The 25,432-nt window shown below is 39.2% G+C and overlaps 2 protein-coding genes across 2 annotated transcripts; both read left to right on the forward strand.

Annotated features, from left to right (window-relative positions):
* The first annotated feature begins 763 nt into the window (after positions 1 to 763).
* LOC109463796 (acyl-coenzyme A thioesterase 9, mitochondrial-like) lies at positions 764 to 25,172 on the forward strand. Its single transcript, XM_019760662.1, has 13 exons — positions 764 to 797; positions 2,311 to 2,448; positions 3,242 to 3,403; positions 3,660 to 3,790; positions 4,541 to 4,644; positions 5,262 to 5,335; positions 5,737 to 5,804; positions 6,466 to 6,577; positions 18,183 to 18,273; positions 20,991 to 21,076; positions 21,532 to 21,619; positions 22,412 to 22,562; positions 24,121 to 25,172. Exons 1-13 carry the CDS (start codon positions 784 to 786, stop codon positions 24,174 to 24,176), a joined length of 1,275 nt encoding a protein of 424 aa, XP_019616221.1. The 5' UTR covers positions 764 to 783; the 3' UTR covers positions 24,177 to 25,172.
* Positions 11,319 to 14,275, forward strand: LOC109463768. Its single transcript, XM_019760624.1, has one exon. The coding sequence runs from the start codon at positions 11,391 to 11,393 to the stop codon at positions 14,106 to 14,108; it is 2,718 nt and encodes a 905-aa protein (XP_019616183.1). The 5' UTR covers positions 11,319 to 11,390; the 3' UTR covers positions 14,109 to 14,275.
* Positions 25,173 to 25,432: the final 260 nt, after the last annotated feature.

Raw genomic sequence — 25,432 nt, forward strand, 5'->3', positions numbered from 1 at the left:
CTGACTTACAGGCAGCTGGGCTGATATTCGTAAGTCAACAATTATACATGTGGACACTTGCTAACACAGACACTGCCAACGTTTAACAACAATTTCACAATGGGCGAGTAGTGGTGCGAGTTAGACAGGCTAGTAAAAGTATCGAAGCTTATTATACTAACGGGTTCCTTTGTTATCTGTCAATGGTGCTGAAGGTACCTTCCACACCAGTCTCCACAGTGCAGAAGCTCTGCCCGTGTCAGTACTTGACGTCCGCCTGTATCTGTATAGCCGGTATAACTGCGGTAAAAAATAGTGTTATATGTATTCTCAACTGCCCTTGAAAAGGTCTTTCATGTTCAGATTGATAAAGTTGATCACTCAAAAAAGTATGACAGGGTGTCTTCCATTGAGCTGTTGGTATCATTGACTGACATTCAGTTCAGGCATTACTCCACATCAGTGCCGTCTTACAAAAATGTCAACTATAACATTTGAGGCCGGGAACTTTTCCGGCAAATAACACGAACAGCCGTCCGACGTGTTACACAGCACGTACGCCTAGCACAGTGCACAGTTATAAAACTTTACAAACCGGTACCGCATCAAAATGCATTTCAGTGGTACAAGGATTTTGTTTGACTAATCGGCAAATGTTGAATGTATGATAAAATATTATAAATAATGCAATTGTTTTTGACCATTTTTGTCTATCTGGGTTAGTTGTAGACACTACTTTGCTTTTATCAGACAACTTTGCGTTTGATGCGGTGCAGGGGTTACCGCAGGTGAGGGCTATTCAAGATGGCGGCCAGAAGGTAGGTTTGGTTTTGTTTATGTCCAGTTTTTCCGTAAATTCGTCCATGTTTCTTCCACTGAAGCAACAGGATTAAGCAGGTATGAAGTGCAAGGCAAGGGCGATATTTATAAATCGATTTGGGCAGTCTACAGCCCTGTTATCGCTAGAAAACTTGATATAAAGGGCTTCAGTTGGAAGGGGAGGCTAGGGGTCCTAGCGGGAGTCCTTCAGCTGCAAAGATATACATGTATATTAGGGCTGCGTACCTAAACGTAACATCAGGTACAGGTACAGGTACTGGTACAGAGGTTTAGGTACAGGTCCGGACCTGTACCTGTACCTGAACAATTTGACAAATTAACACGTGTTCTTCACTTTTTCAATCATGACACAGAAACAATAATAAATTGTTGGAGGGAAGGGAAAATGACTGACCTCTGACCTGATTTGAGTTTGTTGACCAATCACAACCCTGGATCAGCCACACTCTCGCGATGTCTCGTGAGACTGAGGATCTCAAATCAATCGACGGTGTTTACGTCTTTTCCAGTGCTAATTTTTCGTCTTTGTGGTAGGATTTACCTATCTTTAGTCATATACATGGTGTAAACTAGCTATTTCGGTATATACTCGTTACTTCATGATCCGGTATTTTGGACCTGTACCGAAATGATTTTTACGGTATTGGACCGGTACAGTGTACCGGTCCGCAGCCCTAATGTATATAACTGGTTAGGTTACAAAAGACTAAGCCATGTAAAAATAAACAAGAAGGTGGTACGGAATTAGTACGGAATGCACCAGTTAGGCTCCTTTCCTAAAATCTCACCGACTTTCATTTTGCAGCATTTTCAGTAATCTCCAAGCAGATCCCTTTCGGTGGCGAAAAGACAACTCAAATTGGCCAGGCAGTATCCATTACGTATATAGCCAGAGTAGGTCGCCGGCCACCGAAAAAAAAGCTGACGATCATTCCCCCACAACCTCTGCTTGGAAAATACATTTTCAGTAGCTTTAGCGTACGATGTGCGCCGTTAGGGTAGTGTTAATTTGTATAGAAGTATATACTGTGTGTGAGTGTATTATACAAGATTTGTATTATCTGTTGTTGTGACTACCATAAGTAAATGGCCAAGAGGATGAAAAACAACAAGTTGCAGTTGCTTCAGCTGTCTGCTGAACACTAGTAGTGTTATCATAATATTTATTTTGTTCCTAAATATAGATGTATACAATTATCACAGATGATGAGACAAAGGATAGCTAGCTTGTGTTGTAGCAAGCTGATTATCTACCATTTTTTACTGTAAATTCAGGGATTTAATATCGCAGTAGCACTAGGAGTGAACAGGAGATTTTTGTCTACTACGTGAAACATTGCCGCAGCAAAAAACAACAACACATGATCGCAACTTGTCATGATTCTCAGTAAAGAGGAACTGTGAAAATCAACCACCCGTAATATTTCAAGGTTTACAGTATTTAAGAAAAATAACTTAGTTAAATTATTTTGTATTCCTTCTGTATTTCAGACTGTTCTCCCTCTGTCACCAGGCTGGTACACAAAGCAGATTTGTACTTGTCAGACATGTGAGCAGCGCCACCTTGCCATCCATTCAGGAAGTGCGGTCAAAGCTTAAGGACCTTGTCGGAGCTCAGAAGTTTTGGAGGTGAGGAATTGAGGACTGTAGATTTCAAGAAACATTTGTATGAGTTCAATAAGTTGTCAATCATAAATTACTATATTATACATACAAGTAATTTTTGTATGTAAAATGCATGATAATATTATATTATGATGCAGTGTTGTCCTGCCCTGAGGTGTTTATGGTGACCTATAACAGCTGACCAGTGACCTATAACCACTGAATAAACCACCGAGTGAGCGAAGCGGATGTCACCATAAATGCCGAGGGAAAAGCAGGTCATTAACCACACTATAATTATATAGCCAAAAACTGATACTAACATTGTTAAAAGTTTGAAATGTCATTATTCCTATGTGCATTGTTATATTTAATCGTTAATGCATTACTAAATCTTCTCCATTCTTATATAACCTTACATATACTATAGCTAGTTGATGTTGACCAATGAGATGGTTCCATTTTGCCATAGCCTCTGGTCGTTATTACTTCATATTTGACCACTTTTTGCATTTGTTTCCCCATTGGATACATTTTTTTGTAATGTTACCATAGGCTTTCATAGAATAATTTTATCACAATTCCATATAGGATACTAGTAACTCAAAAGTGCTTCACTCAAATGTGCTTTCATGGCTTATTTCTAGGTTATAGGAACCGACTGTGCCTTTTTGACATCATATACACCTCACTGCTGGTCATTAACCCAATATTAACCCCTGCTTAAGATGTTCTGGCTATATCTCCAATGCAAATGTGACAATATGCTTTTTTGGGATATTGAAACTATAAGTAAATAATTATATCGACTTTTCAGTGTTGAAGCGGAGGATCGGTCAAAGCTGGCCTCCCAGCTGCCGGTCAGTCAGGACGAGCTGACCCCCCGCCGGTCAGCAGACTCCCGGCAGCAGGCGGTCATCCCGCTGTCCACCAACGAGCGTCTCCGTGAGAAGTACATCAACTTCTTCAAGGGCATCAGGTGATCATGAGGAATGAGGATTCAATGATTTATTTTTGGCAATGCCTTAGGGGCGGAGCCTTTGGAATAGTATTAGATTCAGTTCGAAAGTACCAGTACTCCAAATAGTACAGGAATAAGATACATGTTATTGTAAGTCGAGAAGTTTTTTTGTTTCGCATATCTGGTAAACCGCCTTTGGGCGTAAGACTGGATTGTAAGGTTTGAACCACTCACTTCTGTGTTGAAGTTGTTTTTTTCTCCCTACATGTTTTAGGTTTGGCCGTATCCTTGAAGATCTGGACACCTTTGCTGTGTGGGTCAGTTATCAACACAACAAGGACCCGAACAAGGCGGAGGGGCAGAAATCAGCCCTGTCTATTGTCACTGCACTGGTCGACAGGATAGGTCAGATTTTTTTTGTTTGCTTGTTTCTTTTCTCATTGCATTTAGTGTATAAACCTTGCCTTTTTTATTATTTAAAGACAATTGAGCTATCTTATGATAACAGTTATTACTGTTTTTCTTCAACTATACATGTACATGTACATTTGTAGTTACAAAAGGAATGTTTAGTAGTTCTGGGACAGAAGTATTGTTTTGGTAGCACTGGTTTAAGGGGAGTTTGTATGTATCTTGTCTTAAGTAGGGAGGATTGGAAGTGAGTTGGCAAAGGCTGGGTTTGTAGTTGATAATGATGCAGTCATCATAGACACTGAGATCAGCCTTTATGGCTGGCTTAAAGAGGGCAAGTTACATGCTCATATGTAATATATAAAATACATATTATCATTTATTATCATATAGCCAGATAGCGTTGACCAATCAGAGGTCCCCATTTGCTATTGGTCCTGACGAAATTTCAAAGCATAACTACGCCACTGTTTCAATATAACTGTCACAGTGGTAATGGTATATTTACACACTGCATTTTGTAAATACATATAAAATGGCGACACACACTTTCTGTATGATAAATGTTTTATTTCCGGAATAATAGTTCTCTGAATCAAAAAGCACTTCCCAGCAGTCTGAAATTGTCTCTGACTTGTACTAGCTGGTGTGTTATGCCGAAGGGTGGTTATAGTATACTGGCTATACCAATCCAGATTTAGATATCTTGTTTTAAGGGGAGTCTTACATTTGATGATTCTGTAGGAATGCATGAGCAGTTTATCTACCCAGACTGTGACATCAGGATGACAGGGAACGTCACCTGGACAGGGAAAACCTCCATGGAGGTCACCATGCAGCTGGAACAGGTGGGAAATATCTCTGGTGTCCATCATGTTTTTGGCAACACCACAGAGGCAAGACCAACAGTACATGTATATTACATTCCCGTAGCCAGGATTTTGAATGCGAGGGTTCTTCCCACTGCTTGAGGGGACCAGTGAGCGCCGTAGGAAATTTTGAAAAATGAACCTTCTGAAATGGCATTTCCTGAGTTTTTTTAGAGCATTTCAGAGAAAAAAAAATCAGAGATAATGATGACAAAATAGGCAGTTTTATACGATTCCAGGCCTAATGATGATACGAATCAGTCCATCTAAAGAGAAATCTTGGACCTTTAGATAAAAAGTGGACCAAAAAGTGGACCTTTGAGCCTTGTGGGGGGTTCTTCCGAACCCCCTGAACCCCCCTTGGCTACGGGCATATATTAATATGTGTCTGCTTCAAGAATGTTAGCTTAGCTAGTATCGCACAGGAATGTAATGTGTGTGTGTGTGTGTGTTTTGCTTGTAATTTATACCTGTGTGTGTGTGTTTCTACATTTTGTATGTGTCTGTGTACAACGTGTGACAGTGAGCAATTCTCTGCCCTATACATTGTATATCTCTGACAGCAAAACATCTTTTCCCCATGATGATAATTTCAGCTCCGTATGGAGAAGTGGCACAAAATGCTGGATGCCTGTTTTGTGATGGTGGCCAGGGATCCCATCAACAAAGGGTGAGATTTCTATTTTGCATTGTTGCATCTAATTTTTAGTAACTTGCATTAAATGTCGCATATAATTTTTGATTACTTCTGGATATTAGTTTTAGATGGCTGAGTTCTGGGTTTATGGCTAAGCTTATAGCTTTGATTGCATGGTGGGTGGGAGGTGATTTTAAAAGTGGATACATGTAGCTATAATTGATAGGAAGGCCATACACACATGTATCTGAAAGTGGCTCAACAGATGACAGGTGGGAATAAGTGGGCAATATTGGTAGGAAGTCAGAAAATGGTTTAATACTCAAATAAATTACATCCTACAATGTATTCTCTATTAATTAATTGAAAAAATGTGAAGTCTATCAACTGAGAGACTATCAGACGTTCAGGCTGACCATGATGTTCTCCTGCAGTTCCGCCTTCGTCCACCGGGTGGTGCCTGAAACTGAGGAGGACAAGGCACTGTTCCAACTAGGAGAAAGTAAGGAAAATGTTACTGTACTGTAGATCTTAGAATACAGTAAATCTTACAAACAAGAAGACACGAGCACGAACGTATTGACATGTTATCATCTTTAACTAACATCCTGCTATTTGACATAAACAACGTCACCGACAACACCTTATGTTTAACCATTCTCAGGGGTCACGAGCCCCTCATTGTCATTTGTCAACAACTGTAAAATATTTAATGTGGTGTTAAACTTTATTTTGCAGACAGGACGTTTTGTTTGATTTAGTTAATTAAGATTTTGATTTGTACACCAGCTTATTATGTACCTATTATTATTATTATTATAAATTTTTAATTATTACTTTGTTTTATTGTTTCCCTTTATGTGTGAGGAGAGGGCTGACATAAGTTTCATAACTTTTTGCCCAATCCTCGAAAAATAAATGTGAATAAGATAAAATAAACATTCAAGTTAGAAGACAGCATTTTTTGTTTGTTTGCAGTTTTCATAATGACCTCTTCAACACAAAGTCACAATAATTATTATACAATACAGTAGATACAATAAATTTTTGTTTATAAGCTGCCCTGAAATTACATTTTATGTTCAACTTACCTGTTACATGTACTTCAATGAAGTTTCAGTAAGTTGAACAATCTGATATAATATGATTTTGTTCCGTCACAGGTCATAAGAAGATGAGAAAGGAGCAGACTTTGCAGTCACTCTTCAGGCAACCCCCAACTGCTGAGGAGCGGCAGTCCATCCACGACATATTCCTCAGTACACTCAATCCCAAGTAAGTTAGACCTTCCGCCGCTGGCTTGCACCTACAGTGTGGGTAGCTGAGCACGTCAGCAGAACGCACTGCACCTGCGCGAAACCCGTAATGTATTGTACATAACACTTGGCAGAACGTCTCATATAAGGTCGTACTCGCGCATATAAGGTTAACATCCCGTCTGTAGTTTCCAAATGTTATATAGGAAAAGATATCCTTTGCAACAGCCAAAATGCAACGTTGATCAAAAATCAACCGAAAATCGTGAAAATACAGCGTACTGCGCAGGCGCAGTACGTTCTGGCAACGTGCTGGGTAGCTGCAGCTTTTTTTTTTTTAACGGTATCGCTCAATGCAAGGCCAATTATATTTGGCCACTTCTAGGCATAGAGCTAGAGGTACTTAGGGGAGTATATTGTAGCTATGTCATGAGATGGCGGTGGACCTTTGTTTTGAAGCTTTGTAGATTGTAATCGGACGGAAAGCAGCTGTTTGGAAGAGAGTTCCATAATTGTGCAATACCTTTTTGTACCTATTATATATCATGGAAAGTCAATGTCTGTTGACAGGAACACCGATTGGGATCTCTACCGGTAGAATCATCGATAGAATATTTTCCCTAATATATGTGTCTGAGTCTGAGGAAAGTCATGTAAAGTGCCTTTCCCAAGGGCACAAGATTGGTGACATCGGGCTGGATTTGAACCCCGGACCACTAGTACTTGGTTCTGAGTTGAACACTCTACAGAAACATTGTGTACGCCACACAACCCTACAAATATACAGTACAATCATAATACAAATTAAAATAGTAACAAACATACATTGAAAAGACTTCTAAATACTTTCTTAAACATGGTGATGATAAGTCTGCAGCGCAGAAGAGACCACAAAAACCAGGAAGAAAAAAGTACCATAAAAAAATCAGCAACACTATTTCGACCCTGAACACCAGAAGAGTAGTGACCAAAAGCTTAGTAATTAAAAGGAGATAGGCTGTCAACACTCTACTTTGACCAATTTCTATCATCTAATTGAGGCCCCAAAATAAGTCTGGTAGAGACATTTGGCATAATTTAGAGAAAACCTAATACATGTAATTGTTACTACATGTAATTCTTGTTTTATATAACTGTTAGGCCACACCAATTTAATTTGTTGGTTCTCGGATTCGCCTCTTCGTTTTTTTCTGATTTGCAAAAAAAAAAATTGATTCTGGTCCTGAATCAACTGAAAAATGCTCATGTTTTGCCCCCAACAGTTGAGGAAAGTCCTTTTCTTCCTAGTTGTTACAGTTTTCCCATCTATCATTGCAGTGGTTTGATTAAAAGTTCAAAATTCAATGTTTAAATTTTAACCCAGCCTTTTGTGTTGACTTCATGGCTCATTCCATAGCATTTAAGCCTATAATAGGATGCCTAGACCTGTTTTTATTTTATTTTTTTTTGCCCTGTCGCTTCATATTTTTTCTGAAAAAATCCGAGAACCAACAAATTAAATTGGTGTGGCCTTACAGTTGAAACTTTAGTTTTCTATTCAGTAATATAAGCTCTATAACAAAGGTGATGGTGTGAACAAAGGAAAACTATACTTATTCATGTGCCTACATTGGCACTTCAAAACACAGACAATTACATTTTGTAAGTCTGAAAACAATTACATATTAAAGAATGTGAATTAATGGGAAAATTCCCGCTGAAAATAAAGTTGTTTGATCTTTACACCAGTCTAATTTACCATGATGATGAATATCACAAACTGCTTCGTGTGCGGCTGCCAAGCTTGCAAAGAATTTCCTTTGAAGGCTGCAGCAACTTTCCGAGGCACGTTGTTTGTAACATACATGTAGCCCACCATTGGACCACGGTAGTGTTACCATGACTACAGACTGAGAGAATCGTGAGTCGTGCGTCGCGTCGTGAGGAACTGACCAGAAACAGGAGGGTACGGGTGCGGAGACAACAACTTTCCTTTTTACGATCTGACAAACATAAGATGCAGAAATGAGGACAAAAAACCGCCGCCGCCTGATCCACCGGTAAGTCTGTTTGTTTTTTTGTTTGTTTGTTTGTTTGTTTATACACAAAACTCGTAAACGGCCCGTGTTTGTATACAGTGAGTACTAGCTGCGTAAGACCAGACTTTAAGGTTTAAACCATTCATGCCAGGAAGGACCCCCCTTTTTTTTTTTTTGGAGGATTTTTAATGATTTTTAACACGGGACCACCAGCCTTATCCTATTTGAGGGGACCTCCCTAACCGAACGCTAGGCACTCATTTTTACCTGAGGCGGGGAGAAAAAAGCCTGCAAGTGATTCAAACCCCAAACCTTTCTTTCCTTACCAGTCCTGATATACAAAATGTAGGACTGGTGTTCTATATACATGTACATCGGCTGGCACATGTGTAGCTGTCAGCTTCAAATCGTGAAAATGTGAAGTACTGAAGGAATCAACTTTAGGTCAAAACAGCCTTATTTTTTTAAGACGGGCAAAGGTAGAGTTTAATTTTTGTATCTTTTTTTCATTAAATTATTTCCAGAGACTGCTGGCCATTTTCCGAGCTGTTCTTGTCGAGGCGCCAGGCCCCCATCTCGAAAGGCCGCGGTGGACGGAACGGACGCCCTCCGGAGCCGGTAAGAAGCCTTCTCACTCCGTATGATAATTCAGAACCCTTTTCTACTACTGATTGCTATGTGACCATTGAAGGAGAATAATATGATTATTAATCGTATTATTCTCCTTCAATGGTCACATAGTAATAAATAACTGCGTGATCAGGCTTGATTTCACATGTATCACAGATTCAGATTCTTTATTGACACAACAAAAAAGTACAGGGACTTTTGTATGGTCTTCTACTTACTAAAGATCTAACAAATACATGACGGATAACATTATCTTACGTACAGAGTATATGTATGATGTAACAATAAAGGTTAACTATCATCTAACATGTGGTCTCTAAGATAAGATCGAAACATTCTTTAATGTATTTTCCTATTTGAACATTTCCCCTGAGAATGTAGTTGAATTCATCCATAGGATCTAACGTATTGAAATCAGTTGAACAAGCGGAAAGAAAGGTGAACAACAATAGGCACTTATCATTGTATTGTGTACAATCCATTATAAAATGGTCCTCATTTTCAATCATGTTTGGACAGAATGGACATGGAATTTGGCACACTGATTAAGTATGATTGAAAAGCCTAAGACTAACAATTCATTGTCAATGAATGAGTAATTTTTTTTTGTTGCTCAGCAGTCACAGCGCTTTCTGATGAAAAGGGAGTGTTAAAGAAACCCGAGAGAATACTATTTCAGGTGGCAAAATGGAAAAAAGAGTATCATATCTGATATTGACACTATTAAAGCTTTTGAAATAGCCCCAAAAAAAGCAACGTGAGGCTCTATGTTTTGGGTACCGATCATGCATAAATAGCAAGAACCATCCTATACAAAATAAATTTATTTGTTCCTCACTGATATCAGTATGCAGTAGTATGGTTAATTTAACCACATTTTATTTTAGAAGAATTACCAGAAAATTGTTTTTGGAAATCCAGTTTTGCCACCCAGAAATTGAATTGTATGCCTTTATTACTGTATTGCTAGCCAGATTTCAAAGGGCATACACACTATAGTCTAAGAGTCTCCTTAATGTACAATGTAGCCTAGGTGCCAGACTGTTTCCTGGGCCCACACAGGCCAGCTCCTCTGCTCTTTAAAGGCCAACATGCCCACAACGGGCCCCAAGAAATTTTTGCCCCGGAGTTACCCTGAGTTTCTAGCCCAAAATTAGCAGAGCAGTTCAGGCCTGTGCAGGCCCTGAAAACACATTCTGGTGTCCAGGCTAGTCTTAGCAGTATCCACAAGTCCTATTTTCCGCCTATACACTTGGTTTATCCACAAAGTTTGATAGACCATTCAGTGGACAGAGTTGGTACAAATGTAGGTCACTTCCAGGGCCTGTGACCATTGTGCAAGCCCACTGACTCAGAGGTCTTTCACACACACTGCATGAAATTTGATCTTTAGCACACTGTTAAGGATACGTAAAAGTTCAATTTCAATCTTCATTTTAACAGAAAATAGAGCCTTTTTATGGATGCTTTAAGGTACATCTGATGTACATGTAAAATTGGAATTTGTCAAGTGAGGCTCTGAAACTCACTTTAATTTCAACTTACTGGAGTTTATTACTTACTCATTTTACAAAGATTTTATTTCTAACTGTCAGTCTCTGTTTCAGCTGAGCATTATATACAGAATAGCAAATTAAAAAATGTTACAGTTTACTGTAACAGTATATGTGGTGTTTCTCATCTGAGTTGCAAACTTGCACTTAGCCTTTTTTTTTGTCAACTGCTGGCAAGGGACATTAGATACATTTTAATCTGATATCTGAGTGATCAAATCATTAGCTTGTAGAAGCATTTGCCCCGTGGAAGGTGACAGACGGTCACTGAAACATCAGCTGAATAAAATACTTGGTTGTGTCTTTTTATTTTATTGTAGGTTTAATTTTACTCTATCTTCATTGTCTTTTATTTTCTATATTCTATTTTTTTATGTTCTCATGATTTATATTTTGAATATTTAACTGAGTGTGCATATTTAAAAGCATAAAATTAAAAACTGTTAATAAAAAAAGCTTTATTCATTCATAATTATGTTTTATTTCATTCTTCAGGTGTGCCAGCTGGCTGGCTGTTTGCTGGCTCCAACTGGGGGGTAACAACCCTGCACCAGACAGCCACACAGACTGCTATTACAACTTATAGTAACTGTTGTTATCATATTATATACTATTAGTTTTCATATCTAGCATGATGTTCAATGTACAAGTAGTCATATTTGTTTTCACCATCCTTGTGAGTTGTGCAAGTTTAGACCCGACGTGTTTTCCTGGGTGCAAGAACACAAACTCCTGGTCATCCTGTCTTCCCGATCATTCTAAACCACCATCAAATCCTCACCTCCCCCCAATGAAGGGTGCCTGTATATTATGCCCCATGCAGCTACAGCAACAGCCAGTACTAAATAAAAACAGCTCCTCCCAGTCGAACACAACATGCCTTCCAAACAACGACCACTTAGGCGTTCGGGGGTTCTCATTTGGGATACTATCATTTGAGAAACTACGACCACCACCGCAGTGGAAAGTAGGTGTAAATCAACTTGCTTTCATTGAATCTGGAGTCACCGATTTAGAACAGGGTCTTTTGGCTGAGTTTCCAGGGTTGCATACGTTATACCTTGACTTCAATAACCTGACCCACGTCAAGCGAAGCTGGTTCGGTGATGAGCATTATCAAACCTGGCGTTACTTTTTCCTGTCACTGACACACAACTATATAACTAAGATGGATTCAAATTGCTTCCAAAACCTCCCTTTCCTGAGCACATTGTTACTAGACAGTAACTCTCTGCAAAGTGTCCAGCCATCTTGGTTTCACAATCTGAAAAAGCTAGGCAAACTTTCCTTGAAATCAAATGCTATCAAATTCATTCCTCCACAGACGTTTAAGTCCCAGTCCCGGCTGAGAGACCTAGACCTGAGCATGAACCTGTTGACCTGTTTGTCAAGGGAAACTGTAGAGGGGCCAGGGGAACTAGATGTAATGTCACTGGGGGGGAACAGGTTGCCTTCTCTCCATACTTTGGTAATGACGTGGCGACTTGTCCATCGTTATATATATCCCAATATTCTTGGGGAATTTGCAGTAAGGGTTAATGAAGTGCTCTTCTGTATCACCAAAGTTTGCCGAATGGGGCAATTCTATCATGTCCAGATGCAACATGACATCCACACACAGGCAGCTCGGCCAAGTGCGGAACCAGAAAGGCAATGTACTTTTCTTCAACTACACACACCAAGCCAAACAAAGTACAGTCTGCCATTGATTATCATATCGGTAAACAATACAGAATCAGACAAACATGCTAGAAACATCACCCACTTGTGCCAACATGCTTGGGAAAATGTCTCTACTGTAAAGGTAGCGTTACGGGGAGACATTACTCTGCAGATTGTTCCCATGAGTTTAGACAAGTCCTCCAGTCCCCAGACTGTTGCTGTAGTTTTATCAGATGTCATCTCTAAAGAAAACATGACTCAGGAAGAAATGATGAATGTAACATGTTTGGTCAACACTTGGGCGGAAAAATATCAAGTTGAACATGTCTTCTCCACACCCTTGTCCAGTACTCCCAATGCCACCGTGTGTCCAGAAAAGACACAGGCCACAACTCCTGGGGGAAGGATGTCAGAGGAGTCGGCTCTGACCACAAGAGAGCCTAAGCTCAAGGCAACAAACTTAACCCTGAATCACACTACAGGTACATGTAGTCCCTGTCCAAATCAGACTACATCTATGCGTAGTCCCTGTCCAAATGGAACTGTCAAGGAGAGATCCCCACAAGTTGCGATCATCATAATCACTAGTAGTATGGTAACTGTAATAGGGGTAGTGCTGGTAGAACTGCTTGTAGCCTATGTTATCCGAAGGCAGCACTGTTGGTCACGGGGCAACCAACAAGGCCACCTGGCGGGAGCCCATGCTACAGCACCTGGGCAACAGTACAGTGAAATTCCAGACGAGTACTACAACCAGCAAAATGCTGCGACGCCGACCACACCACAGACTGATAACGATTACAGTCAGATTCCTGATGAGTACTACAACTACTACAACACCATCCCAGATGAGTACTACAACCGCTACAACACATACCCTCTGAGGGGGCCTCACAACAACAAGGACTACTCTCAGACTGTAAGATTTAACATTGCAGCACATGAGGTGGTCCTTCCTTCATCAACCCGGCTGGGTGGCAAACACCCATCCTACGATACAGTCCCACAAGTCTGGAGAGACCCACAGAACTACCAGATCCCCACACGTGGACGCAATACAAACATCAGATCACAAAGAATGCCTGTAGCACGCAGTAGTAGTGAACCACGCTATATGGGTTTAATCGGCAACTATAGCAAAACCATGAGAGCTGCAGCACATGTGGTTGTCCTTCCTTCATCAACCCGGCTGGGTCACAAACATCCATCCTACGATACAGCCCCACAAGTCAGAAGAGACCCACAGAACTACCAGAACGTATCAACCCAGCTGGGTGACAAACACCCATCCTACGATACAGCTCCACAAGTTAGGAGAGACCCTCAGAACTACCAGAACCCTGTATCAACCCGGCTGGGTGGTAAACACCCATCCTACGATACAGCCCCACAAGTCTGGAGATACCCACAGAACTACCAGAACCCTGTATCAACCCGGCTGGGTGTCAAACACCCATCCTACGATGCAGCCCCACAAGTTAGGAGAGACCCTCAGAACTACCAGAACCCTGTATCAACCCGGCTAGGTGGTAAACACCCATCCTACGATACAGTCCCACAAGTTAGGAGAGACCCACAGAACTACAAAATACCTGCACAGGGACGTAATACAAACATAAGGTCACAAAAAATGCCTCTAGCACGCAGTATTAGTGACCCAGGATATATGGGTTTGATCGGCAACTAAAAGCAAAATATTGAGAAGTACAAAGTTCAGAATGCAGAGAATGCCTCTGTACAACAACCCCCTTTCCCAGTCCAACAGACATTAGCATAATGCAAAGTACTTAGGCTGTACTCAAAACTGATAGCCTGGTTACCAAACCTATTATAGCTCCCGAGTCCTACATCCTCTCCGCAAATAGGCTGTAGGACTTGGGAGCTATAATAGGTTTGGTAACCAGGCTACAAAACTGAACCCTCAGAAAAACAGAATCACTGTCTCAAACATGTCAACAGGCTTCTAGGGGCCATTACCATTCCTCAAGGTCGCACACTGGCAAGGTGATACATTTGTAGCAAAGGTCAGTTTCATGTTCAGGTCACCAAAAACAACATACCTCCTTGACACAACCCTTTCTTTACCCTCTTCATAATTATATTACTGCATGTTGAGGAAACGAAATTGAAATTCTGACCCTTTATAATAAAACCATGTTGCCCAAATTTATCTCCACAAAATGAGAGCAAGCTTTCAATTCATCAAATCACATATTCAAATATACAATCGTGTAATTCTCATATTACTTCCCTCTATTTCCAGAGTTACTTGGTATTGTACATTGTATATCTACTCTAGACTACATCCAACTGAGTTCTAAACTCTACAGCCATACATGTACAACCAACAAGGCTTTCCAGCAAGCACGCGCATGCAACAAGCAATTCTCATTCAAACTATACGTCCCTTTATTTCCAAAGATACTGGACTTGTATTGTATGGCATCCAACTGTCATAACATTGTACTAATCAAGGCCTTTCATGCACAAGGATTGGCTAATTGCAAATCCTGCATTTAGAAGAAAGAGAAGTCAAAAGTTATAAAATGTGTCCCCAAATCTTAATGAGGTTCAGAAATGAAAATCTTGCACCCAGGAAATGCACACAACAATGTAGGGATGGATGTGGAATTGGTCTCTTACTGAAGACGTTTTTTGTTGTGGCCTCGGAAAAATAATGTTGTGTTTCCAGTTTCGCAACAGATCCTAGCAAAAATCTTCAGACCCTAGCCTTTTTTTTGATCAAAATTATTGCTGGTATGGCTATCAAATTGTTGATATACCATCTGAATTTCAAACCCTCTGAATTCTGAATCGTCATGTAACACATTTTCACAAGCAATTTTTTCTTTTTAAATATAAATCTATGAAATAGTTTTTGCTTCACAAGCAAATAGGTGGACAGGTCTGTGAGACAGTCCCGAAGCATTGTTAAACATTTTATTAACCATTTTCGCCGAAATCTAAAAAAAGTAAAAAAAGAAAAGAAAATGCCCTTAACGGACCCTAATTTTATCAGAATTGAATCTGAAAAGACAACATTAATTTTTCCTAGACCCATCTTGATTGGTCTAATGATGTTAAGCGTTGGAAAAAGTGATTAAGTTGCAGGGATGACATCCAGCAATTGTAGCTTCATGAAGTACAAACTTGTAGTAGAAAAAGTTGTCCATATCTGAGGTTGTGAAATTCATCGAAAGTAGAAATGTATTGTTTATCTTGCACTAAGTCTTAGGAAATTTTATGGATGGATCGTTTTGGTCTCTTACTGAAGACAATTTCTTGTCTAATGACGTTAAGCGTAGGAAAAAGTGAACCATTGAAGGGATGAGATCCAATATGTGGCTTAAGTGAATGTTAGAAAAACTTGATGTAATTTGTGCTGTACATGTATGTTGAACTTGGCTCGTTCCAATTGTATTTCAGATATGGTCTGTGATACAGGCAGAAATATCATACATTCAAAAATATTTTCTCCAGTCAAAATTGCCAACAAAATCATCACAAAATTGAAAAAATGGCCCTTCCCCTGTTGTGTCAAATGTACAACAAGCATCCTCCAATTTTACACTGCTTTAATTTTATGGATGACATCATTGTTCGCATTGATTGTTGCCTGTTCTAAAAAAATCACTTCCAAAGAGGCTCTGATCTGGGTACCATCCTCCATGGTCCATGGTAGCTATATAGCCATTAACTGTTAAACAATAGGCAGCCAGCGATAACTACAAAAAGTAACAAAGGACCGCACCCAGGCTACCAAAGCTCCATGGAACTCAAGAACTCAGTACAGTGCCAACTTTTAAAATTAATGCTGCAAATTTTTTTTTGGTTTGGGTTGGCGTTAGGAAGAGCATCCAGCTATAAAAATCCCGCTTCAAAAAAAGACTTGTACTTGGTGCAAGCACGTCTAACCCCCGGTTGGGGAAAAATGACGTTAAATTCGGTTTAAAAAAAAATTTAAGGCCAGCATGTGCAAGCTTGTCGTAAAAATAATGTAATTCACAATCCCAGCTTTGTATTCCTGTGGTTTAGCTGCATTTTTTGGCTGGATTTTTGCCCGCCGCACAACTTTGGGGTACTTCAGAGGATGTCATCTATAAAATGAAGTCAGTGTTGCCTTACATGCATATGGGCTAATATTGCAAACTGAAAGTGAAAATGATGCTAGAAATACGTTACAGCCATTGATGACCCTCTAGAAGTTTTTTCTGTTATGCATGATTATAATGCATGTTTTATATAATAATATACCATTGGATTTAAGTTTGCTGAAAATGCATGAAATGAAACCTTTATATTATAATAGAAGGTAAACTTTGAACTCATTTACGACTCATATATGACCAGCGTTTCTAACTTTCTAACTAAAAGAAGAATAAAACCATGGCTCACCTGAATTGCTGGCTATTACAAGTCCTGTATTGCCAAATTACAGAGTGCCTTCAAGGCTTTAATTTTTAAGGTCATTTGACATCAACCACTGCACATGACTAAGGTAACGTTACATCATTGATTGTGCTAATAAAGAACAAAGTACAGAAATCATGTTGATGTCCTTGTTTTCTTGACACAGTCTCTCTCTCTATATATATATATTATATATAATATGATGATGATATAAAATATTATATATAATCATGTAATCACTATCTATGCAAACAAAATATACAAGTCCCAAAGAAACAGTAACTAACTTGGGTCTTTAAAACAGCAATAAACAAGAGGTGGTTTATGGTGGCAAAGTTATCTTGTGGTTAGGGTTTTTATTTCTTGGAATCCAAAGGTTTGGGGTTCAAATCCCTGGTAGTCACCATTGCTGTGTCCTTTGGCACTTCACACCTACAACGTACACATCAGGATCTTACACATCAGGTGAAGATGAGTAGCTTTGACATGGTTAGTGACGTCCTTCCACAAATATGTGGGAAATCTTTATAAATGTGTTGTTTGTATGTCAGTATGACAAGGACTGCTTTATCATCCGTAATAAATAGATAAAAGAATATGAAAAAAATATGAGGCAACAGTGCCAAAAAATAAGAACAGGTCTGGCATCCTATGATAGCCCCAAGTGCTACGCTAGGAGCAATGAAGTCAGCATACATTGTACATTTTTACCAAGCTGGTTTATGATTCAAACCATGAATTTTTTACGCAGGCTTTACATGTCACCATGTTGGCAATTTTCAATGCTCCCTGCACGTATAGAACAAAATGCAACATGACTTTATACTTATTATTGATAATAAGTACACCTGACATGTGTGATATAATGTTAGTAAAAAGGAAAGGTATAGACTAGCTACAAGTATTACTAGTACAAACATTGTGTCACAATAACAAATTTAAAATGCTCCAAAAAACTAGTATACAAAGCCATACATTTTGTAAAACATTTACCAAATGTTACAGTCAATTTTTTTTACTTGGTGATAAAGTAACTGAATCTATGATGTGATTGATAGTGAATTTGCAGCTGAATGCAAATTTTGAAATTTTAATCACACCACCACCTTAATAGAATAGTGTAACAGCTAGGAAAACAAGGACTTTCTTCAACTGTTGGGGCCAACATGTGAGAATTTTGGAGTTGATTCAGAAGTCGTAATATAGCCAGATGGCATCACGCCCCATGCCTGCTGGCTATTACAGATACAAGATGAAAACAGAGGACTTGAAGGGAAAATTCTAACTCAAACTAACCCTGTATTATTTCCTTAAAACCAGGAACTAACAGTTGCATTGTTTGTACATGCAGGTCGGTGAGTTTTCGCGACCGCGTGAAACCGGAGAACACACTCTGGCTGGACGACACGATACTGAAGAACGTCATCATCTGTCATCCAGAGGTAAGGACAGTTTTCTTCTCTCTGCATGGAAAGTTGCTGGCCTTCCTGAATTTGTTTATTTTGTTTATTGCCAGTTTGCACATAAAAATAAAAACATATGTAATGAATATGTACAACCAAATGTGCGGGAGAACCCAAGAAACCTAAGGGTTTATATCGAGTGGGTTCTCCTAAAATCCAATTGTTTTTATGACCTCTTTTTACACACGTGTATTGTAAAATAAGTGACAACGAAACAAACAAATTAAATGATAATATAGAGTTTTTACCATTGAAGTCCCTGTCACAAATTCACAAATGGGGCCTCCCAAACCCTGACCGAACTCATGGTTACGAGTAGATCGGGAACAAGGTTGGCTGTGGTTGACTGGTCTTTGGTGAGGTCGGCTACTTTGTATTTGGCATTCGGCTGTAAGTCAGCAGAATGCCAGTCAACAATCTGGGAGTAGGTCAGCAGTGTTAGGGGTGTGTTTGGCAGTTGAATTTGACTCAAATTAACTCAAATTCATTGTTTAGAAAGGTAGAAAGGTATGATCTTCGGCTATTCCAAGATCAGGGTGCGCCAAAGGGTTGCACTTGGGCCAATTTTTCAAGTTTTATATTTTTCTACTTTCAGTGCAGAAAATCGCACTAGAGGTGTTGCCATACATTGCACTTTAAAAATTTTTGGATAGAGACGTTCAGTTCAAAAGTTGTGCTCTATCCAAACTTAGCCCACTCATTTCAAATGTGGCCGGCAACGGACACTACAGCTAAGCTGTAGTGTCCGTTGCCGGCCACATCTGGCCGCTCAAGTACATGACAAGAACACCAAATCTTGCAAGACCTGTCATTAAGGGGTTGCCAAAATGCTACAGAAATAACATAAATGACAAAATTACTTCAAAATTGCAACAAAATGTAATTAATGTACCTATATGGTATACTTGGCAACGGACACTACATGGCAACGGACACTACACCCTTGAGGTTTTTTGACATTATTTCATATAATTACAGCAATAGACTGAAATAGCTACTGTGTTTTAAGTCAGCATCTTCAGCTGTTTCAACACCTGAAATCATATGCACCCACAGCTTTTCTATTTTAAGTTATTACCGAGCAACGGACACTACACATTTTCTCGGACAAAAAAGACAGGTAACTGTAAGCCATCAGCCATATTAACCCAAAGGACAAGCAACATAAAAACACATGTTTTGTGTCATATATGGATGTACCTTGCATAACATGCAAAATGGCCAGTTCTATCACCATCCTTTTTAGTACAGGGAGATAAGTTAATTGCAATGTGTTAATTTATGAATTTTGCATAACGTGTACAACATATTGATAAATGCGCTCTAGAAAAGAGAAATTTCCAATCATCATCAGGTTTTTTGCAAAACATATCAGACTGAGCATGTCTGAACATATTGCAAATCTTTTCATTCCATTTTTTTGTTCCCAAATTACTTAAAAGCATATTTCAAAAACTGGCAGTTTTCAAGTGCAACAGCATAACATAGATTTTATGCCAATTTCTGGTCTTAAATTGGCCATAGCATAAGTTTTAAACATCTTAACACCAAATCTCTTCCTGATTGTCTGGAAAATAACTGTACTAGTGTAACAAGTTTGATAAATGTCAACAGAATGCGATAAATACAGAGTAAGATTGACATAACGATGCACGATGCCATTGGCGCACCCTGATCTCGGAATAGCCGCTTGGTTTAGCTGGTGTTCAGGGACAATGGCACTGGGGAAGGTACTGAATGTGTGACATGGGCTGAAATCACCAGCCCTTCTTACTTGACCATTAAGCATTGCCAAGATCTCCCCAATGGCGTACAGACCCTCCTACTAGAAATTAAACAAGATAATCCAAGACATAGTAAATCCTGGGCCCTACTAGGGTTTGGGTTGGCATTAGGAAGGGCATCCAGCCATTAAAAAATCTTGCTTCAAAAAGAAAAAAGACTTGCAATATTGATGCAAGCACGTCTAACCCCCAGTTTCGGGGGGGAAAAGACGTTAAACTGGATAGAGCGATATATATTAACTGCATATATCCAATAATATGAAGCATCTGAATAAAACATATTATACGTAAGTACATTGTATGTTATATTCAGATGCTTAATAATGATAAAAATTTTTGGTTATATGCAGTACTGTATAATATATACTTTATGTCTTTATATTGTATCATATATATAGAATACAACACGGGGTATTCCGTATCGCCCGAGGTATCGGCCCGACCGTGAGGCCGTCGGGCGATCCGACTCGCGGGAGGGCTGGGACCGAGGGCGATGCGGAACACCGTGTTGTATTTTATTTATATCATACCCACCCAAGAAAACGCGCCTTTCAATGCAAGATGAGCCAAAAGTTGGTGCCCCTAAACCCTCAAATGCAACAACATCAGTTCCAACGTCCGGATTCTGTATTCGAATTTTCGAAAGGGGCACACGCGGTTAGGACGAAACGCGTTCGAATCGTTTTATGGAAGCCATGGAAGCGTTCGATAACGGGTTCCGGACCGGGCCGTACCGTAACGTACGGCCCGGTCCGGAACCCGTTATCGAACGTTATCGCGGCCCGGGTATGATATAATGAGATGTACGGTATTGTATGCTATGAATATCACAAAGTATTGTAATTTATTTTATTTGTTTCAATTTTTCAAAATCTGTTTATAATTGTTATTCACTCATTTTTAAATCTCTAGAATAGAAACTTGTACAGTAAGATGTTTGGTGGCTTCCTGATGAGACAGGCATTTGAGCTGGGATGGTCCAACGCTTGCCTCTACTGGTGAGTTATACAGACTTGTTCCAGTATTCACTGTCCTTACCTGCAGTTCTTGTGTAATCTGCTAGGAGCGCTAACAACCAGACGTTCACTTTTAAGACAGTCACTGTAATAGCAACTGAAATATGTGTATATGGGGTGATCTAATGATTGCCTCTACTGGTGAGGTTGGTTATACAGTCCCCAGCATTCATACTATGTTATCATACCTGCAGTTCTTTTGTAATCTGCTAGGAGTGCTCATGCTATTTGACAAAAGGACAAAAAAATTTGTTGCAAATTGTTGAAAATTTAGGTAAAAGTCTAATATGGAAACTTTTAGTTCAACTTTGCCTTAGAATAATTTAAGATTGACAGGCAGAATGACAGGCAGAATGACAGGTTAAATGGTCAGATTAAATTATGGCAATACTTTCTGGAGGTCTGAAATCTCTGGTTTCTTGTTTTTATTTCTGCAGCAAATCTCGTCCATTCATCGAAGCTGTTGATGACATCATGTTCAGAGGACCTGTGGAGGTCGGCTCGCTGCTCTTCATGTCATCAGAGGTCTGCGCAACTTAAGTTGTTTTACTCTAGCGGTGAAGGTTCAAACCCCGCTTGGGGCATGGTGTGAGGTTGCATTTGACATTTTGGCTGAAGCCAGCATCCTAGCATATTAGTGTTAAACCAACTGTTCTAACCGGAGTGAACTTTTTATTCCATGATGTCAATTTTAACAACACTTCTTAATTAAAATTCATTAATTCATTCATTCAAAATTCAAAATTCACTAGTGTGGTCCAAGGGCATGCTCTCCCTATGAAATTTTGAAACCTCGACTAAATCACTCTTATTCTGCATTTTAAGGGATAAATCTTCCCGTTAGACTAAGCTTAGTTTAATGACATCTGTTTCCATATATTAACACACCAATTTTTATATGTCAAAGATGACGGATTAGGCAAAATTTTTGTCCATCTTTAAATGACGGAAAGACAGCTAGAGCACTGTGTAAAACTGTCAAATCTCTTCAAATTACAGAACTCAATACTTGTCAAAAAGAGTAGAGGTGATCCAGTGTGTTCTCCTATGAAAATGAAAAATATTAGCCAACCTGTATTGCACTATAGTTACATGTAGCTAAAAAAGTATCATGCGTTACCTCACACCTAGTATACAATGCAGAGCTCGAAATACTGGGTGCATGTGCATCTTAGTGCACCCAAATTTTGAGCTGTGCACCCAATTTCTTTCAGGTGCACCCAAATATTTTTGGAGGTTTACGTACTATGTAAAGATGCCCTGAAATAATGAATAATGAATTAAAATGTGACATGTATTTGATCATCATCATCGCAGGTTGTCTACACCAAAGGTCAGTACCTGCAGGTCAGAGTTCATGCTGAAGTTGTTGACCCCAAGACGGGTGAACATGAGACCACCAACATCTTTCACTTCTCCTTCAGCAGTCCCCAACCTATCCCCAAGGTCCTGCCTAGGACATATGCAGGTGAGTTTTGTGTGGATAAATGATAAAGGCATCCAATGCAATTTCCAGGTGGCAAAACATTCCAAAATTCCAAACAGATGCAGCTTTCCGTCCGACTACAACCCACAAAGCTTCAAAACAAAGGTCCACCGCCATCTCCTGACATAACTACATTATACTCACTTAAAGCTTTACTGAAATATATTGGAATTAGGTACACTGTAAGAAATCCGTATTTTTATGCGATTTTAAGAAGTTATTTGTCTTGTGATTAAAATGAGATCTTGTTTGTGACATAACTCGAAGTTATGTTAAAACGCACTTAAAAAGCGCAATTTTGGCCGCCCGAGTGCAAATGCAAATGAGATGCAAATTATATGCGTGACGTCATATCGATGAGTCTAGCTCTATGCCTAGAAGTGGCCAAAAATAATTGGCCTTGCATTGAGCGACCCCGTTAAAAAAAATATATATTCTGGCTTAGGAAACATGCCTGTAGCCAGGGGGGGTTCGGAAGGCCCCACAAGGCTCAAAGGTCCACTTTTCATTCTAAAGGTCCAGATTTCTCTTTAAAAGATGGACTGAATCATATCGCTTTCATAATGTGTTTAAATCCAATGCTGTTTTATACTGTTTTTATTGATGTAATTAGGGGAGGGAGCTGGTAAAGGTGACCCACCTGTTCTCCCTCCCCCTCCACGCATGTGCTGGTAAATTTTAATAAACAAATAAACAAGTATCACCAGCGGAACTGGAATCCTAGAAAAACTGTTCACTTTGTCATTGACTAAAAAGTTATGTCTAAATTTTTCCTTTGAAATCCTCTTAAAATCAGGGGAAATGCCACTTTAGAAGGTTCAGTTTTCAAAATGTTTCCGTGGAGCATGCCCCTGGACCCCTGTACGAAACTGGCTGGTCCCTCTTACAGTGGAGAGAACCCCCCTATTCAAAATCCTGGCTACAGGCATGGGTAATCTGTCTGATATCATCATTCTACATCTTCCTCATGATCTTATCTTCAAAGCCTTTTTTGAAATAGCTCCAAAACAAGCTATGTGAGCCATCTCTTTACTTTTTTGGTACCGCCTACAAATAGCCAGAACCAGCCTACAGTACAAAACAAGCTACTGTTTTCCATAAGTGACATCACATTTTGGCCTCACAGATGTCAGTATGCTATGGAATAGGGTTGATTCAACTTGTATTAATGCTCTAGTCATTAAAAAATGAAAGTTTTGCTACCCTGAAATTGTATATTTCGATGCCTTTAATGGCATCGAAATATACAATTTAAGTATTGTTTTGGGCTTGCTGCTTTATGGGGAGTTTTTAATATGTACAATGTATCTCATTCCCAGCAGCAACGATTGGAAGTGGGCAGACATACATGTAGGGTTTCAGTTGATTGACAGGGTTTCAATACCCCTGTTATTTTCTAATAATAGTCTCTTCTTTCATTGCTGAATTTTTTAACTATTTGATCTCTACAGAAATGATGTTTCCCCTATAAAGGCAGTTTACCAGTTATGCAAAACAACAAGGATGATTATGCAGATTGAACCACTCTTCTTTCTTCCAGAGTCCATGCTGTACTTGAGTGGGAAGAGGCACTTTGAATCAGCAGTCGGGAAGTAGGAAAATTTCTCACCCCACCAACTGCAACACTGCTGTTATTAAAACAACAAAGAATGTCTGAGACGTGGTCAACTTGATGTCTTCCCAAAACTGAGGACAAAGCTGTGTCTGCTGCCATGTCAGTGTTCCTATTTGTATTTCAGTGTAGCTGTTTGTAAACATTTTAAGACCAGTGTACTAATGTCAGTCTTCCTATCATTTTGACAAAGTTTTATCGTGGATGGGAGTTTAAAATTTTGTCCGATCTGTCATCATTGACAGACAAAAATTGGCATGCAAAGATATGGAATGAGATGTCATTAAACTAAACTTAGTCTACCAGCAAAATGTGCCGCTCAAAATGCAGGAAATAGAGGGTCAAGTATTTTGAAACATTTTGCCAGGAGAGCATGTCCCAGGGCCATCATTGTATTGTCTGTGGCGGGATGCTTCGTGCCTTTAGCACTCAACATGATGTTACATTTTGTACATGTACATCAAACAAAATTGAAATTACAAAAATTAAGGCTGGATAGAACACTGCTTTTAAACCCTTCCCAATAACCACTTTTAAATATCTGCAGCTTGAATTTAAAATCTAAAGAATACTTACAATTTAACAGATAAAATACAAAAATGCTATATAATGTACCTTTGAGCTATGATCCATTGAAATGCAAATCAAGGACACCAACATGGCCGCCAGCATACTTAACTGATATGGGAAAGTGAGTGAAAAGCTCTGTTTGTAGTTTCAGAGTAAGATTCATGAATACCAAAGTCATACGTCATCAGTACTTGGGACATTAGGTGTCAAATTGTCAGGATTGTCCGTGTGCACTTGAAGGTAAACTTGGGATTTGGTATAATCTAGTTTGTAGTGCAGGAATTTCACAAACTTAGAATACAGAATGATATCGTTTACAAACAAACTGTTATGGAATGGTAGTCTACTATAATGATCACGTGCATTTAGTCCATCTAAACAGGAATATGAAATAAAGATTCATATTGTAATTATGACATTAATCTCCATGGGGCTTTCTTTGCAGCACAAGGAAAAGAGAAACCGCAAAAAGTTGAAAACAGTGAGCATCACCTTACATCTGCTCAGACATTTATACTTATACTTTGTAAAGGCAATGCTTAGTACTAGTTTCTTATATTGCAATATTGCATTAAATTGTTGCAATGAAACTCCTAAAAGCCTTACATTAACACACTAGAAGGCAAAATCAGACATGTACATTTATTATTGTTAAACACACCGACTACAG

This window comes from Branchiostoma belcheri, unplaced genomic scaffold (genome assembly GCF_001625305.1).
Source record: "Branchiostoma belcheri isolate BF01 breed outbred unplaced genomic scaffold, Haploidv18h27 scaffold13, whole genome shotgun sequence".
NCBI classification, from domain to species: domain Eukaryota; kingdom Metazoa; phylum Chordata; class Leptocardii; order Amphioxiformes; family Branchiostomatidae; genus Branchiostoma; species Branchiostoma belcheri.

Excerpts from the sequence above, each read along its gene's own strand:
- LOC109463796 (XM_019760662.1), top strand. Across the intron at positions 2,449-3,241 it reads GGAGCTCAGAAGTTTTGGAG|TGTTGAAGCGGAGGATCGGT; the intron begins GTGAGGAATTGA and ends TCGACTTTTCAG. Across the intron at positions 3,404-3,659 it reads AACTTCTTCAAGGGCATCAG|GTTTGGCCGTATCCTTGAAG; the intron begins GTGATCATGAGG and ends TACATGTTTTAG.
- LOC109463768 (XM_019760624.1), top strand. The coding sequence starts at position 11,391 with ATGATGTTCAATGTACAAGTAGTCATATTTGTTTTCACCATCCTTGTG.